The following is an 18618-nucleotide window of genomic DNA, read 5'->3' as shown; positions in this document are numbered from 1 at the left end:
GTATTGTGCCCAGAGCTAGCTCTATGCCACTCAAACCAATCTGCATGTACTGTACCCAGAGCTAGCTCTAAACCACTCTAGCAACTCCGCATGCACTGTTCCTAGAGTTAGCTTTGAAACCACTCGCCCAACTCGGCTTGTACTTTATCCAGAGAAAGCTTTATACAACTCAACCAACTACAAATGTAGCATTTTTTTCAGGGTTTTGTTTGGATAACTTTTTGTATTTATTTAGTGATCGGTGGTTTCTACTTCTCCTTTTATAGTGCATTCTCCTGAATTTGACAATTAATATGCCTAAATGTTACTTTGACAATGTGGTCAAAAAAATCAAATAAATTTACGATTAGGGAGTACACTGTAAAATGAAAATTACAAATTTTGCGCGTCTGAGGCGCCTCTCTGGATTTACCTTCATTAGGAACGATCAAAACTAAACATTTGAAAGTCAGGGGTGCAAAAATACGTGGAAACGTTAATTAATTTGTTTATAAATAAGGATGATGATGATGATAATGATGATGCTAGGTAACACGCTGAGTCGGATTTTTAACATAACAGAAAATTACAAACTTTGCGCGTCTGAGGCGCCTCTCTGGTTTACCTTCATTAGGAACGATCAAAACTAAACATTTGAAAGTCAGGGGTGCAAAAATACGTGGAAACGTTAAGTAATTTGTTTATAAATAAGGATGATGATGATGATGATGATGATGCTAGATATAGGTAACACGCTGAGTCGGATTTTTAACGTAACAGTCCGCAGGAAGACATGTCACCCTACCTGGACACATTATTCTGATTCCGAACCAACCTGTCTTTGTTCTTACTCCTTAATGCAGCACGCTTAGCGTAGAAGCAGCAAATGTCAATTCTAAAGTCTTTGGTTTAACCCGGCCGGGGTTCGATCACACGGCCTCCCACACTCGATGAGAACACGCTACCACGAGACCCCCGAGGTGGTTTTATAAATAAGGATATAACAGAAAACAAATATATGATAGTGTTACTGCAGTAAACTTTTTATGACCATATAAACAGATAAAACATCCAAATATAAGAACATGATATTTTTCCGTCTATTAAAAATATTTTCATTTTTAATTGTTTCATATCCACTGGATATCCCCCTGTCATGAAATTTAATCAACTTGATTTTCTTCAATGTTCGAACGTATTCTCGTCTTTATTAAACCTCTAATATTTGCCGCTGCATTAACATCCAATAATCGATTAAAAAATCGCATGAAAATCACATTTAGCATTTCATAGATTTCATAAAAAGTAAATAAGATTTTTTGTGATTATGTCTATTGAGCTTCTCCGCTTCTTGCTAATTTCATTACGATTTGATTCTTGTTGGATGGCCGCTATCGAATGTCCATTTCCATTTGTTGAAGTCTCAACCCACCTTTTTCTTCTTTTTAGTCGTTCCTGACTCGTTCAAAAATGTGACTCTTCACCAGGTTTATATTTATCATAATTAACACGACGGAAACTATTATTAGACAAGAAGCAGCATACCTTCCGCAACACTTTAGTTCACGTTTTGTACTTTCAATTCCTTGCACCATCCCTTTTTCATTAACCCTCCCTTTCAGTTTTTCATGTGTGGGCTGTTGAAAAGATGTCGGATGAACACACAATTTGTTGTAAGAGGTTGAATACAGATTTTGATTGAAAGGCAATGAAACAGCAACCCAGCAAGTAAACCTATATATTCTTAAAGTCATCATACGGTCTTTCAAAATGAACGAGCGTCAATAACACTCGACAAGGTCTAAATCATCAAGTGTGTAATATACCTGTTATTAATGAAACACAAGACGGTCTGTTGCTTTGGTAGTCCCTCTATTACAGATTTTATAAATAATGAAATACTTAAATAAGTATTAAATTTCTGTACAGTCCAATAGGGTCAACGAAGTAATGGCCAATACATTTGATAAAGCTTTAATTATATGAAAATTTGAATGATGTACACGAATAATCTTGTATGCTATTGTCTAAACTAAAAATATAAGATGATGATATTCCTAAACAAGTTTTTTTCGAAGGGTTATATCGACATATATGACATTGTTATTTTAGAAATTGACTCCTCTCATTTGCCAGGAGGCCATTTCGCCAAAGTGACCCACTCTTGTGTTCCTGTTATGCTTGATGGCCACCATAGGTGTATTCTTAGGCAACAGTACGGAGGGTTCCAAACCGTTGTCGTCTCCCCATAGACAGGGAGGCAGTGCTATATATCCAGCTTCGTCGTATTTGTTCTCTTTAATGTTTCCTTTTCCAAATACTGGAACTTGTCTGCATAACAGCTCCATCTCATGACCAGTGTCGTTCCTATAAAGTTCCATAGAAATGCAAGCTGGGGCATGACAGTGACCTCCAGCGTAAATCAGTCTTATATTGCTGACGGTCCATTTGAATTCTATTGTATGCACACACTCACAATCGTTCCCAGAAGGACAATTCCCAGTACATTTAGTTCCAGGAGTTGGTGTGTTCAGTGGCCAGTTATTATATCCCGGTATAGGTTTCCTCGGCAGGGCAAATGCTGGAGGAATATCATATTCACCTGCCCAAGCTTCGGTTTGATAATAGATACGGGGCAAATCGTGATGAGAAACGTTTGCGCCATCTACCTTGTATTCCTGAAACCAAAAGCGAAATTTCATGTGGTATCGTAAAAGTTCTGGTCGTATAGGTTGATCAGCATCCAGCATTATACGCTTGTGTTTACAACATTGGAGTCCTCCGGCATACGTTATTGAATTGCACGTTGGATTTCTCTGAGATAAGAGTTCCCCAGCAGGTGCTGGAACACAATTTTTGACGAAATGGTCACAGTTGGATCCATTAGTATCACACATCATACCTGTTTCTCCTACGTCGCAAATGCAGTTAGGCTCGTGTTTTGCTATCAAAACAATAATGCCGGTAGTATGTACTTTATGGTAAGCAAACGTCTGAGAAGAACCGACAGCAGAAATAAAATTGATTTGTGCATTTAAAGCATCAAAGCTGTAATGTTTTTTCGTCAAACCTTTGAGAGGGCGTGTCAGGACGGCAGTTCTAACACCATTGACGACAGTATTGGATACAATCTTTATGCTGTTGTTCAAAGGAGTTCCTGGACAATGATCTGCCTCGCTTCCACATGTACCTATTTGCTGTTCATATACACCTGTAGAGTTAACAATTAAAGTATAAGGTTTGTCGGCCATATGTGTAGCATTGAAACCAACTCCAAACCATGCGTCTGCAGGTCCACTTAAGGTTATTGTGCTAGCCTCAGAAAGTTCAATTTTTATTGATACTCCGATGTTAAATTTCACACTTCCTGTTCTTTTACTAGATGTCGAACATTGTTTCGAACTTTGAAACTCGTTGTAAGACACAGTTAATGAGCCATCAGACTCTGAGTCAACACTACAGCCACTAGGAATTTCGCTTGAAGAGGAGAGCACTGTTACATTCTTAGTTGCTTTGACTCCTAACATGGCTACTGCATCAAAGCATACGGTCGCGCTTTTCGTGGGAGTTTTACAAGATGGCTCTACAACAAGTGCATAATGGTGCTGAATGTATTTTGTTTTTGTGCTAGGACCGTATATCGCAGGGTCACCACCGAAACGACCATTGCATGGACATTCTAGAATTCCAGAATAAATGGCTCCTTCTTTCGGAATGCCACGACCATATCTGGCCTGTCGTGGTTCATCTCCTGGCGTGAAAACGGTACAGTTGTGAACGTCTTGTGGTGTGGCGCCACAGTCTCTGTTACGAGTATCAATTTGCATAGGAGTTATATGCCACTTGTCGGGCGAGTCAATTAATTGGGCGAATCCGTCTGGATAACCGTGGAAACTTTTCCTTGACTCTCCACCATTTCCTTCACTAAACATTTGACTTGTTGGAACGTTTTTGTACTCTCGATCCTTTGCTGAAGGTAGATCTTCTGCTACCCATTTCATTGGGGATCCATGAGCACTGACATCACTGGGGTCTGGATTCTTAATTTTTACCAATTTAGAGTGGTTCCCAGTCATCCATGCCATGTAGTGGTGGTTATATGCCCAGTTGATTGGAACAGATACATCATTTTCGGGATTCAAACCTGGTTTATCAAGTGGATACACCATAACTTGGTCCTGTTCGTAGCCTGTAATGGCCATGACCTTTCCTGAATAACAAAGAGAAAAATTAGAAATATAATATAAAGCCATCTGAACAGATAATGAAAACAATCTTATTCAGTAGTGCCGCATTTATGTTTAGGAAAATCTGTGTGATGTTTTAAGTGCTACAGTTTCAATTTCAAACAAACAGCTTTTATTTACAAAATAATTAATATGGACAACTATGTTAAGCATGAAAAATACCAGTTCCAGTGACAAACTTCTATAAATGCATGTTTTGTCGTGGTCAAACATTTTTAAATTCAATGGACACGAGGGCCCTAAAACAAAAATAAAATGTTTTAAAAAAGAGCAAACCAAATAAAAGAGTTGTCTTCGTAAATAAAAAAGTTTAAACAAGAAAACTACACAGTAGCGAGATAAAACAGACGCCTTTTTTTAACTACGCAATAGTTTGATGATGAGTTAATTGTAAAAAAAAGGTGTTCGCTAACAGAGTACTATTATAATGAACAGGATTCATCTACTACATGTATTTTAAATGATACCTGCAAATCTGTCGATGATTTCTTGTGGAATCAGATTGTTGCCTTGATCGGTCCAGAAGACCTCACCATAATGTGTTGCAATCTCTGGTGAGTAAACATCAAAGTACTCATGACCTTTGCTCATATAGTCATCGTTAAAAGGCACAGCCTGGTTTCCGCCACTGGCTACCAGATACCGACCATTCATGTTACCACCTTTCACATTTTCTACAAGTACATGTATGTGGGTTTTGTTATTTTTTTTTCTTTTTCGGTCTAATGGTGGTCGACTGGTAGTCCTCGGATATAATATCATTTCAGTGCTTCATTACTTAAATGATTTTTTCGTCAAAATGTTCTAATCCGATTAATTTCAGATATGGCTACATTGAACAATGTACATGCAGCCCTTTAAAAGTGGAATCTTCAACATTGCATACCAGTTATTCTATGTAGATGTTTATTTTGACGCCAACAAATCAAAAAGTTTATTTTTGCATCTTACCTGATCGGATAATATTTAAAATAATCTTTCTTAATCAAGCAAATTACAATGCACGTTAAGTTCTATGTTTTCTTTGTTTTCAGTTTGACCATGGACGTGGAAGGAAATACGGTGTAAGGGGAAAGTCTTACGTCATGTATCATTAGAATATACATTTAAGTACATGTATATGATAGATAAATCGGTATAATATTTAAGACACGTATATAATTCAATGTCATTTGTCATGGTAAAAAAGTACAAAAACAAGGTTGAAGATTAAATGTGGTATATTACATACACAACATGTACATGTATCATATAGCTGTTTATAACTATTCATGATTTATTTGTTGAGTTTATAAACATAAATGTGTTGGGTCTGAGTATTAACTCCTTCTAAAAATTTTGGTACTACATTTATTTAACAGTATCATTATGATTTTTTCATTTCAATTTGATACACAGCACGCAGGCTCTGAGGCATGGTGTCATTGTAAAATACACATTCACTTTTGCAGTCGATACCAAACTATGAATGGAAGGTCCACAATAGTGATATTGAAATGATCTCTTTTCTATATGCATGTGCGTGTGTTGGGTGAGGGGAGGGGTGAACACTTCAATTATTGTAGGTTATTTGACCTGTTTGTGTTTGTCGACCTGTACAGATAAGTAAACACTTACTCTGTACGTTAATTATACTATTGCATCTGGCAATCACCACCAATGCCGATAACAGGATCAGGACTTCTAAAAATAAAATCAATAACATAAAATTGAATGTCGTCAAAATTGTATTTATCAAAATATTTTTTCCTGTTCCAAGTCAAGGAAATCAGTGGTTGTCGTTGTTTGCTGTCTGTCATATCTGTTTTTCACTAATGGTTTATAGCCTAAATCAGGCCGTTGGTTTTCCTTTTTGAATTGTTTAACATTTTGTCATAAGGATACAATTTTATATTTAATGTCTCTTATGTTATTTACACAAAGTCACAAAATTAGAAAAAAAAATGCAATTCCAAATGTCAAGTTACCTGTGTGAACTGGTTTTGATATATGTATTTGTAAATATGTGTATATTATTAGTTGGTCGACATAAAAGATACAAGCTCTTACCTTTCATGACTGCGATATCCAAATTTTTGATTACATATATGCGACAATGGTATTTTATACTTAAGATAAAGACCTTAGGTAATGTACTGACATTTACGTTGTTACAAATCAATGACCTACATGTATATCACTGTTTATTTCTTCAAATTAAAAACAATATCTTTTATACAGTGTGAACATTAATAAGAAGATATAAAAGAGGGTATCAAGATAAGTCGGAGAAGAACAGAAAACTCCATGACCGAAGGAAAAAATACGAAAACAAAACAATAGTGCACATCAAATTTAAATGAATTGCCAGGTTGATCAATCTGTCATTTTTTTATGCTCGTTTGTACAAATTTGTCATGCGCAGAATCTGAATGGTATATGTAAAGTTAACTTTCTGTGTACCATTAACTTGATTTTATAAGAAGTAAAGAAAGTCAATCAATTCTATTCTCAGGATACAGCAAAAAAAAAAAAAAAAAAAAAAAAAAAAAAAGAACAAAAGGGTGAACGCAGGTGTACCCAAAGACTAAGCATGCATTTACATTAGACTAAAATACTAAACCATCGATCACTTCTAAAATTATTTTATTCTACATTGTTAACACTTCTCGACGTGAACTTGGATGAAATATTTGCCACTGGAGATTAATCAACCAATAATTATTTATTGAACCTAACAAGCCCTAGAAGGGTGGGGGAAGTTGATTTTTGAAAAAAAAACAATTTTTACTGAAATAAAAGCAAATTTCCTTATTTTCGTCAATTAAACCACAAAAATGAAATTGAAATGAAGTACACATATAAGAGGTAAAACCCTAAATGTACAGGGTAAGAAAGCAATAAAACATCCGAAGCACACTAAATAGTTTCAAACGTTGATATTTGGCTTTAGCAGGTAGACTTAATGCGAAGTTCGATGCATTTCTACCCTTTTCCGGTCATTAATGCCAAACAATAAAGACAAACTATACAACCCGACTGGCCATGGGTAAGGATTTGTAACTGACCAATTGATAAAAACGCATACCAATAGGAAATTAAATAAACGGTAAAATATTTAGTGGGAACATAAAATTGAGAATGGAAATGGGGAATGTGTCAAAGAGACAACAACCCGACCATAGAACAGACAACAGCAGAAGGTCACCAACAGGTCTTCAATGCAACGAGAAATTCCCGCACCCGGAGGCGTCCTTCAGCTGGCCCCTAAACAAATATATATACTAGTTCAGTGATAATGAACGCCATACTAAACTCCAAATTGTACACAAGAAACTAAAATTAAAAATAATACAAGACTGACAAAGGCTAGAGGCTCCTGACTTGGGACAGGCGCAAAAATGCGGCGGGGTTAAACATGTTTATGAGATCTCAACCCTCCCCCTATACCTCTAGCCAATGTAGAAAAGTAAACGCATAACAATACGCACATTAAAATTCAGTTCAAGAGAAGTCCGAGTCTGATGTCAGAAGATGTAACCAAAGAAAATAAACAAAATGACAATAATACATAAATAACAACAGACTACTAGCAGTTAACTGACATGCCAGCTCCAGACTTCAATTAAACTGATTGAAAGATTATGTCTTCATCATATGAATATCAGGCACAATCCTTCCCGTTAGGGGTTTAGTATCATGCCATCATAACATATATGAGAAGAACATAACCCGTGTCATGCCAACAACTGGTTTTTAAATAAATGTGTTTAGTGCCGATGCAAAGACCCTATAAGTGAATCAATATTAACGCCAAAATATGCAATCTTTAATGACCTGACAACAGTATCGTAACTATATCCCTTCTTAATAAGTCTATTTAAAGGTTTTGTTAGCTTCAGAGGTGAATACTGACATTTTTGTGCTTTATAAAGAATATTTCCATAAAAAATTGGATGTGAAATACCTGAACGTATAAGAAGTCTGCATGTTGAGCTATATTTACGAATGATGTCCTTATACCGATGATAAAATTTAGTAAATGTTTTGACTAGTTTGTGATATCGAAAACCCTGGTGTAATAATTTTTCAGTAATACATAAATTTCTCTCGTTAAAATCTAAAACATTGTTACATACACGAGCGAATCGTACAAGTTGAGATATATAAACACCGTAAGATGGTGACAAGGGAACGTCACCATCTAAAAATGGATAATTAACGATAGGAAATGAAAAATCATCTCTTTTATCATATATTTTAGTATTAAGCTTTCCGTTAATGATATAGATATCAAGATCGAGGAAAGGGCAGTGGTCATTGTTAGTATTAGCTTTATTTAAAGTAAGTTCAACAGGATAAATTTCTTTAGTATACACACTGAAGTCGTCATTATTGAGAGCCAGAATATCATCCAAATATCTAAAAGTATTATTAAATTTGTGTATCAGATGTTGTTTCGATACATGCATATAGATTGCATACTCATTGCTGTTGATTTATAAGTATATTGCTTCATTGATCCATACAAAATACCATTTATAGTGAAACGTTCCTCAGAAATGCCTAGACACTAAAATGTTAATTTCAGGAGATGGTTGATGATTTTTCATGATCAGAAAATATACTTTAACAAGCTTAAAATTGAGAATGGAAATGGGGAATATGTCAAAGAGACAACAACCCGACCAAAGAGCAGACAACAGCCGAAGGCCACCAATGGGTCTTCAACGCAGAGAGAAATCCCGCACCCGGAGCTGGCTCCTAAATAAAATTATGTACTAGTTCAGTGAAAATGGACGTCACACTAAACTACAAAACATATAAATGAACTAAAACTTAAAAAAACATACAAGACTAACAAAGGCCAGAGGCTCCTGACTTGGGACAGGCGCAAAAATGCGGCGGGGTTAAACATGTTTTGTGAGATCTCTACCCTCCCCCTATACCTCTAGCCAATGTAGAATAAAGAAACACATAGCAATACGCACAGTAATACTCAGTTCAAAAGAAGGGCGAGTCCGATGTCAGAAAAGGTAACAAAAGAACCTAAGCAAAATGACATAGTGGTTGACATGAAAAATCGTAGAAATCTATCCCCAAGGGTGACTGGGGAATAGAAATATGATCACTTTGTTCTACTTCCGACTTTTTACTTTCCAGTAAAACCCTTACGAAAAGGGGGTGTCCGTTTAGTTGTGTGGGATGTACAAGTACGCAACCACGTCCGGTCAGAGTAGCGAAGTTAAATCCGATGCCTCGTGTAGAGAGAGTGCCAATGTATCTGTACGTTCAAAACCCTTGCAACAAGCCTTTTTTGTTACAAGGCAAAATTTCTGTCCCTATCCAGTAAATCCTTATTTTCCATTTGCAGTCCAAATTTCCCAAACCTTCATCCCGGTTGGCCTTTATTACAGGAATTACCTATTGCATTTATGTTTAATGTGTTCTCGTCCTGAACATGAATGAAATATTTCCCACTGGACGTTCAGAAACCAACAATCAATGAATCGATCGATCGCAAAAATCCTTGCTCATGTATTGATTTTTAAAAATATAAAACCTGGACATATCATGTAGACTCGGGTATATAAGGGTGGCTGTCAATTATTTATGCCAATCTCATTGGAAATAAAAATTTAGTTAACTTTTTGCACGTAAAAGAACAATATTGATTGAGGTTTCCGAACCTATTATTGCTCTTGTAAGTCAAATTTCTTATCAAACTCATGTTATAGACTTCGTACAAATTGATCTATTTTAAAATTGAACTCTTCCATATATATAGGACACATTTCAAACAAACCAATAGTGATCACGTGAAATAAGATTTGTCACGGTCTTTCTGCACAGCATAGCAAAATGATCGTTATTTTTTTACTGGAAGCCTCGACATGTGGGTCACTACTTGCTATTTGGATGCATTTGTAAGTGAAAGGTACCGATTTTGTTACTTTTTATAAAGAAAAAAGGTAATGTTTGACATAGTGTTATATTCATTGAGTTTCAAAGAAGCCCGAGGTTAGTCGATGTCTGATAAAGCCTACATATATTTAAAGAAAGCTCGAAATAAAGTAGCAGTTAAATTCTAATAAATATAAAACCGAAATACATTTTATAAGGAAAGCTCAAATATGTAGTTTACAAGTTTTAAGGTGATTTCTGAAAATATTAACGTCTCTTCAAATCAATTCAAAGAATATTTTACCAGTTCGAATAGCAAATTAGAATCATACCGTACACTAAAGGTAACATGTACTTAGTATATGCGTACGTACTAAGATAACCCAATGGCTTCGGAATATTACAAATTCTATCTTCACCATAGAAATTTTCACCTTTTCCATGTTATATATGTGTCGAAACAAGGGGGACATGAATCAACACTGCAGAAATTGTTTAAGTAGTTAACACTATATAGAAAGCAGGTCAAGTCAATGTTTTATAGGGGCAACCTGTTGACTTTCATTATTGGAGATGTATTTTTCGAGTTCGAGTTCGAAATCGAGAGAGAGAGAGAGAGAGAGAGAGAGAGAGAGAGAGAGAGAGAGAGAGAGGAAACAAATCCGACCGATGAGTGACATGAACAAGCCGTTATTTGATCTATTATTATATTAGCACTGTTCTGAACGAGTTTTAGTTGATGCTAAAATAACTTGATAGATTAAATAGAACTGAAGGTGACCATTAACGGTTCAACTGTTTTATATGTTCTATTCTCAATTTTACACAACTTCAATTTTTATTCAAGAAAATCTATATCCATATATACTTGCTATTTCTCGTAAAATGTATTCATAAGGTGTCTTCTTACTTAATAATTCAAAAAATTGTGTCTATGTTGGTCGCATTTGTCCAATAAAACTTGAAAGAAAGAATACAACAGATACAGCTGTGTCTGCATCATAACTTGTCTTAGCTTATATCTAGATTTCTACAGTGGGTCGGTTGATAAATAAATAGTACGACAACAGTGATGATTTCAATTTCTCATTTCTATGTAGCAAAATTCTAGCAGCACCTTCATATGAAGTTCTGTATAAATTATACTTCCCATATGGAACAATCATCTAGGGCTTTTGTTTCCCATCATGATTTCCTTGATAGATTTTTGACAATTATGGAATAATCTCTGTCCGAGATACCCAATGTTTTGATAGTTTTCCCTTGTCGTAACCACAATTTTTCTTATCATCGGTTATGACATCAGCGAACGCGACCGATTCACAATTTTACTTGCCATGAGCAATACGGTATGTACCGCCGTTTCAGCAGGAACTGCTTTTCCAAAAGGGTACACATGCGTTAATCCGGTTTTAAAGGGATTCTTTGAGCTCTATCTTTGCTTTCTACTGAAGTGTTTTGTTTTGGACTGTTATTTCACTTCTTGTTTTGTCAGTTGTTTTTCTATACACAATGTATAGGTTTTGATTGCCTCCTTTGCATATTTTCTCGTTTTCCTTATGGAAAATTGGCGATTGACTGTCGTTATTTTTATTAGGTATCTTTCGAACAAAACTATTGGTCGAGGAAGATTTAGCAGCGAACCAAACCTCAAACTTGTATGACCGTCATTTCAATTTTCAGTTAATTATATATATGTATCAAGCGTGGCTTTGTTTTCGCACATTAATATGACGTTGCTGTGTATTTCTACGTCCGACATATGCAGAAAAAAATTTCCATCAACAAAAGTTGTTACAATGGTCTATGTATCCAGAGATCCCGACATATTCCAAGATGTGTTAAATTAAAAGTACCAAATTAGTTGGGACGTGACTGCGTATTCATATATCCCGCACAAATAAATTGTTTAACGTAGAATACAACCCGTTTCTCAACAGTACTATTAGCTAGTTGTGTTGATTTGAATCAAAGATAGCCAGTAAACGGTTTATACCACAAAGTTTCTCCAAGAAGGTATACTGTAATTTAACTACGTTGTGACATAGTTAAAGGCTCATTGGTTATCGTCTGAAGGTTACAACTGTTATACACTTGTAATTGACCTTAATGACCTGTACCAAGTTAAGTAATGTCGTCTGTAATTAAGTGGCTGGTGGTGCTATAACAGAGACAAAATGCCTGACTGAAAACGAATACATTTCAAGAGAAAACTGACAAATATAAAAGAAATATAAAATTTATTACAAAAAATAAAATTATATAGTATTGCCCTTGGGAAATCATCTCAGCTAATTTTGAAAATATTTTTGCTAATTATGAAAATATTTTCCCGTCGAATTCCCTGAATCCTGAGCTGTTGTAAAGCGTAGTTTGCGCGAACTATTGATGCTTGCGAAACAGTGGTTGACAGGAAATTCGACGTGACCTGTCCTATCAACTGTAGTATAACTAATGAAATGTGAGTTGTAAGTTGATAAAAAATATAGAATATGGGGGATAAAAAATTGTCATTTAAAAGACTGACCAGTGATAAAAAATGCAATGAATGGCCATTGCTCAGATTATATGAAAAATAAAAAAGTATATGAGCTGAGTAATCCCCCAAGTTGTAAGATATTAAGTGAGGTGGAATTCAAAAGGGGGTATAAAGGGAGCCTTCAAGTCGCTTGTGGTGAAAAAGTATTAGAGAGAGAGAGAGAGAAAAACAAAATGAATATACAAATATGATGCACAAAACATAACTGTAAAGTTTGATTGTATCTAGAAAAATAAAACAGCAACTCGTCACATGGCTGAATAAGAAAACTATAAGGTTCACATGTGTTTCTTTTCACATTCCAAGCAGGCTCTAAATTGAAATACGCGTTTCTCGGCAAAAACTCAATGACACAAGTTCGTTAAATACAGTAAAATATAAATCCACATGTATCAGGGGAAAACAGCAACTCTTCGAAACGGCTGAATATTTTATGAAATCGGTAAATTCGAATTCAAATAATTGTCACTATAGATAAGGCTTAAAGTTAAAATACATTGTTTCTTCTGCTAAACGATATTGTATGTATAAAGATATGTCCAAGTGTATCGAGAGGAAAAAACAGCAACTCTTCGAATGGCTGAATACTTCATAACAAGTAAAGTTAATTCACATAAAAGTTCAATTATGGTCAACAAGTTCACAATTAAAGTTCATTGTTCTTGGTAAAATAACATCCATTCAAGTTCGATAATGTCCACATATCGAATATGACTCAGATATTTTTAGACAATGTCAAAGACTTCTGTGCTTTTCGAATCGTGTCCGTGGAAATACGAATATAACGACAATAACTGTCTGATGTCCACCGACCAAGAGTTTTGATAAGATGATCTTGAATATTAACAGATCCTGCCGATGTACTGGCACCAATTCTAAAAGAATGACCATTGTATAAGCTTGAGTTGTACCCACAAATATCTAGTACATGTCTTAGACTTCTGATGAAAAAGTCCGTGTCTAAAGCGCTACCATTCTCTTTGACAAACAATGGATCTGAAAAACAAAAAGATGCTTCTCTACCCTTCCTGATTGCGATATACTTTTGGACAACAGAGAAAGGACAAATGGTATGATCGGATTTGTGAAGCTGTATACTGACACCTTTACGAAAAGGATCTGTTTTTGAGGTTTTAAGGTGTAGAATAGCATAAGAATCGAGAATCTCAACATCCGTTACACTTAGATTTACAGTAGAATCAAAATGTTTAGAAACTGTAAATTCACCACATCTAAGAAATCCAAAAAGGCTACTGTACAGGCCGTTTCTAACATACAATCAGTAAAGGCAGAGAAAACACCTGCTCTAAGAGAATTGCAAATTCTCCCAAGTACCTGAAAAGTAATAGGAAGACGTGGTTTTGGATTATGCTCTCCTTGTATACGTTTGACGGCGCGTATTATCATATTGAGTCTATGGAGTGTCGATTCATTTGTATAATCAAACGGATGGTCACAGTTACTTTGGATATAATAAAACCGAATTCCACATAAATACAATTTAATGGTTGTATGTAAAAGTCTCAAGTTTTTGTAACAATGTGCGACAAAATAAATCAAAATATCCTCAGAAATCGGAGGCATGGGTTTACCTAACCAGACAACCCCGTTGTTAGTAAGAAATGCAGTATAAGCTCGATATCCAACTTTATACGTCTGAGATGTTCTAGTTGATAACACATTTCGCCATAAATCCGACACTGTAGACTTTAATGCCACATTACTCGTGAGACTGGCGGGCACTTGTGAGGTACTTTGTCCGCTAAAGGTGCAAGTATCTTCAAACGCTCTAGCTGTAAACGAGAAAGAGAGTCACTGATATTATTCTGAACTCCAGGAACGTGTTCGGCACGAAAACAAAAATTATTTATACAGGCATACAAAGTAAGAGTTCTCATAAGTTTCATTATCAGTAAACATCTGGAACGACCTTTATTAACAATATGTACGGTGGCTTCATTGTCACATCGAAATAAGATTCTTTTAGTTGTCCATGAATGACCCCATAAGATGGCTGCAACGACTATAGGATAGAGTTCTAGAAAAGCCATGGAATATTTCTTTTCGCATGGAGAATTTAAATCATCCGGCCAAGGAGAACAAAACCATTTCCCCTTGAAATAACCACCATAACCAATGGAAGAAGCCGCATCTGTATATAATTCGATATCCCTAACACTAGTATAGTCAGAATCATAAAACATATTAATGCCATTCCAGTTTACCAAAAACGAGTACCAAAAACGCAAATCGGTACGACATTCATCGGTCAAATAAATTTTGTCTTTGAGATCCTTGACAGTTGTTGATAAAGATATTAGGTATGAGACGAAAGAACGACCCGGAATTATAACCCGCATAGCAAAATTTAAATGCCCTAACAATTGTAGAAGTTCACGTTTAGTACAAGATTGTCTGTTTAAAAACTTCTTGATAAATTCACTGATGCGACTTGTTTTATCTAAAGGCAAGCGAGTCTCCATCTTTTCCGTGTCAAGTATAATACCCAAATATTCAATAACTGTACAAGGGACAACAACCTTGTGTTTAGCCAGTGGAATATTAAGTCTTTTAAAAAGAGTAGTCATTAATGCCATAGTTCTCTCTGCGCAAGAATCGGGTTTAACTATAGTCAAGAAATCGTCTAAAAGGTGAAATATATATTCAATTTTGTAGATATTAGTAGCAATCCAACAAATTGCTCTGGATAAGTTATCGAAAATAATTGGCGAGCTCCTACAACCAAACGCTAGTCTATTAAAGAAATAGTATTCTTTGCACCATTTAATGCAAAATAAATGCCACTGGTCCTTTCTAATTCCCAATTGTTTGAAAGCGGACTCTAAATCGAACTTTGAACACAATGAAAAACGACCTAATTTTCGTATAACTTTGATCGCATCGTCTATTCTGACATACGTCATTGAACGATCTTCTTTACTGATCAAGTCATTAATACTACAATTATCATCATCGTCATGTGGGGCTGATAAATCCAATATAAGCCGCTTTTTCCCGGAGTACTTCCCCACAGCAAGTCCCAAAGGGCTGACTCGATAATAGTTAAACGGTGGAATTTTATACGGACCTGACAAGAAACCTTTTTCACATTCTTTGTCAATAAGCTCCCGCACGGTTAAAGGTTGAGAGCGAGCTGAAAAGTTATTCTTACATTCAAGTGTCGGTATATCAGTACATTTAATCATAGTGTCAAAGCCCTCGTTTATTCCACTACAAAGATAATTAACAAAATTTATATCCGGATGCGTTTTCAATAAATCACGTAACAAGTTAACATTGATAGGTGAATTTTCGATAACAGGAATTGTTACTAGTCATTTTTTATCTTCGTTGATTGTAGTCGACCCTCTAGAAGATTTGTTCCTTTGAGTATCTTTGTTGCAGTTAAAGGCGGAATGAAAAGCGAAACAAGAACTGCAAATATGAGTCAAAGAACAACCCGGTCTGGCACACCCCCTTGTGGTGTTATAATTATTGCAGACCTCTTTCCCATCGTGCAAAACTCGTGTTCTGCCCCTCCTATCAACGCGATCGGAAGATGGTCTATTCTTTGGATAAGTACTACGTTCTACTGATTTAGAAGAAAGAGGGCAAAAATTTGTTCCGTGATCAATAGCGTAACAAAGTCTACAAACTTCTGGCCTTGCATGCGGAGCTAAAAGCGTAAGAATGTCATTGTCTTTAACTCCCCAGTCAAATTTAACTTTGAAATCGCGAAGTGCAGTTGCAGCTTTGGCGGCAAAAAGCTTATGATAATCATAAAAATTTTCGCCGTAGCTAGATTCAATCTGTAAAAAGTTAGCTAAGTAACAATCTAATTCTTCGCTGCGTTGAGGAAAAACCCTACACATGACGCGCTTATATTTGCCAAAAGCGCATACGAACTCTTTAATAGTGAGCGTTCTATGAAGCCGGATATCCCTTTTTCCTGGCAAATTAATTTCTAGACCACTGCTAGTAAGTAAAGTACTAGCTGCCTGAACGGATTCGTAATCTTTCATTAGTAATCCGGCTAGATTAACGTCCCTACCTTCAATGATTTGCTTTTTAAGCGCTGGTGAAATGATATCCAAAAAGGGAACAGACGATGATGGCACTCCGTTAATAGTAGCTGTAGATGTGTTAAGGGTGGGATTTATCCCGCAATCGCTTTCACTAGGAGAAACATCGTACCATTTGTATAATGTAAAAACATTATCATCTGCTGTGTGCACTTGATGACATCTATTTCGTCTTGTATCTTGTATATTCCCGGAAAAATCCGCTGATAAAGGAGTATTAGAATTATTCCTGTTGGTGTTAGAATTCATAGAATCCCTTAGTCCTAAAACAACTTCTGTTAAATTTCCGATCAGAAGTGGAAGTTCATTAGACGAATGACTGGTCACACTTGGTAAAGTTGGCGAGCCTTCCTGGTCTTCATTTGACAATTGTTCAGGTTCGGAAACTGATTTGAGATTATCGAAATAAATTTGTTGTAACACTGTTTTACTTAATTTTGAAGTAATGTTTATTCCAATATTTGTCAGTTCTTCCTTGAACTTCTTAACTGTCCAAGACGAACAGTCACTTTCTTGTCTGTTTATTTCAATTGGATCCGGAGAAAACCGACTTGTAGATTTCCTTTTTCTCCGAGAAGCCATAGTGTTAAGTAATCCGTAAAAACATTCAAAAGTTCCAACTAAACTTTAGATATATATATTTTTTGTAAGACAAGAACTGCTAACGAAACTGATCGAAACAAGAAGACAGCGTTATCTATCAAAATAATTGCAATAATAATTATTTTAACGGCTATGGTCTGACCGCTATCTGACTGCTAAGCTATAAAATTCTCGACGAGACACAGAAACAAAAACAAACACCCCAAAGTCGTTATGGATCATTAAGAGAAGAACTTCTCAAACGAGCAATAAAATGCAGCTGTCGAAACAATTATAAACCAAATTATATGCTATATATTCAAATAATTTAACATTTATAACAAAAACATAAATACTACAAAAACTGCATTAATCATTCACAATACAATGCACACGACCGGTTTTTTTTCTTAACGTGTTCATACGTATACGAACGTAGTAGAAAATGCATCCATCAAAAATGAAAAGAGATCAAACACTCAAACATTAATAATTTGAAAGAGGGCTGGAAATTTGGATTTAAAATTAATACATATCGACTATTTTCATGTTACCGACTTTTGACTCCGGAGTTTATATTTTTTCGACAGGATACCTAATCTGTGGTAGGACATCCTGGTACTCGGTCAAGTGAGAGCAACTTAAATGAGTAAAATCTAGCTTACAATCGGTGCATTTTTGGGAGAACATTAATTTTACTGTTTCATGTTTTCAATAGACGACAAAATCCTCGGAAAAAGGCAAACTTTTCCCCTAATTTGCACCTATTTTATGTTTTATTTTACTCCTTTTTTTTGCTTTTACTTGACTGAGTACCAGGACGTCCTACCACAGAGTAGGTAACCTGAAAAATTATACAATCCGGAGTCAAAAGTCGGTAATATGAAATTAGTCTATTGGATTGGGACATTTTGCCTTGCTACCTACGGATCTGTCAAAGAGTTTTTGCACATGTTTTTAACGTACAGAAAGTACGCAACATTGTATTTAACGTCCACACTCTGTTAGGATGTGACTGTGTGTTAATAAATCCCACATATCCAAACGGATGCCCTTATGGGAAACTTGGGTAGATTTCTAAACCTTGGGGTACCCGCATCGAATAACAAATGTATACTGTTAACAAACTATATTACTACTATAGTAACTTAAAAAAAAGTAATGCATCCCTTTCACACAAGGAATGAAAAACGAAATTGCTTTAGCATACAGTTTACATATCGTTGTCTCGTATATATAAAGGAAGAAATATATCATCAGTAAAGGTAAGTCCTGTCGGGTCATTTTCTGTGTTCTGTCATTAATA

The 18618-nt window shown here is 35.6% G+C and overlaps 1 protein-coding gene across 1 annotated transcript; it reads right to left on the bottom strand.

The window, feature by feature from the left end:
* Nucleotides 1-1937: 1937 nt before the first annotated feature.
* On the bottom strand, nt 1938-6379 carry LOC127715499 (uncharacterized). The gene is made up of 4 exons (XM_052221554.1): nt 6276-6379; nt 5844-5909; nt 4694-4900; nt 1938-4189 (listed from the first exon to the last, which is right to left on the bottom strand). The coding sequence occupies exons 1-4, from the start codon at nt 6280-6282 to the stop codon at nt 2088-2090; spliced, it is 2382 nt and encodes a 793-aa protein (XP_052077514.1). The 5' UTR covers nt 6283-6379; the 3' UTR covers nt 1938-2087.
* Nucleotides 6380-18618: the final 12239 nt, after the last annotated feature.

Source organism: Mytilus californianus, unplaced genomic scaffold (genome assembly GCF_021869535.1).
Source record: "Mytilus californianus isolate M0D057914Y unplaced genomic scaffold, xbMytCali1.0.p SCAF_9, whole genome shotgun sequence".
In the NCBI taxonomy this organism is placed as follows: Eukaryota; Metazoa; Mollusca; class Bivalvia; order Mytilida; family Mytilidae; genus Mytilus; species Mytilus californianus.
Note: the sequence above shows the minus strand (reverse complement) of the source record. Positions and strands in the feature narration are given on the sequence as shown.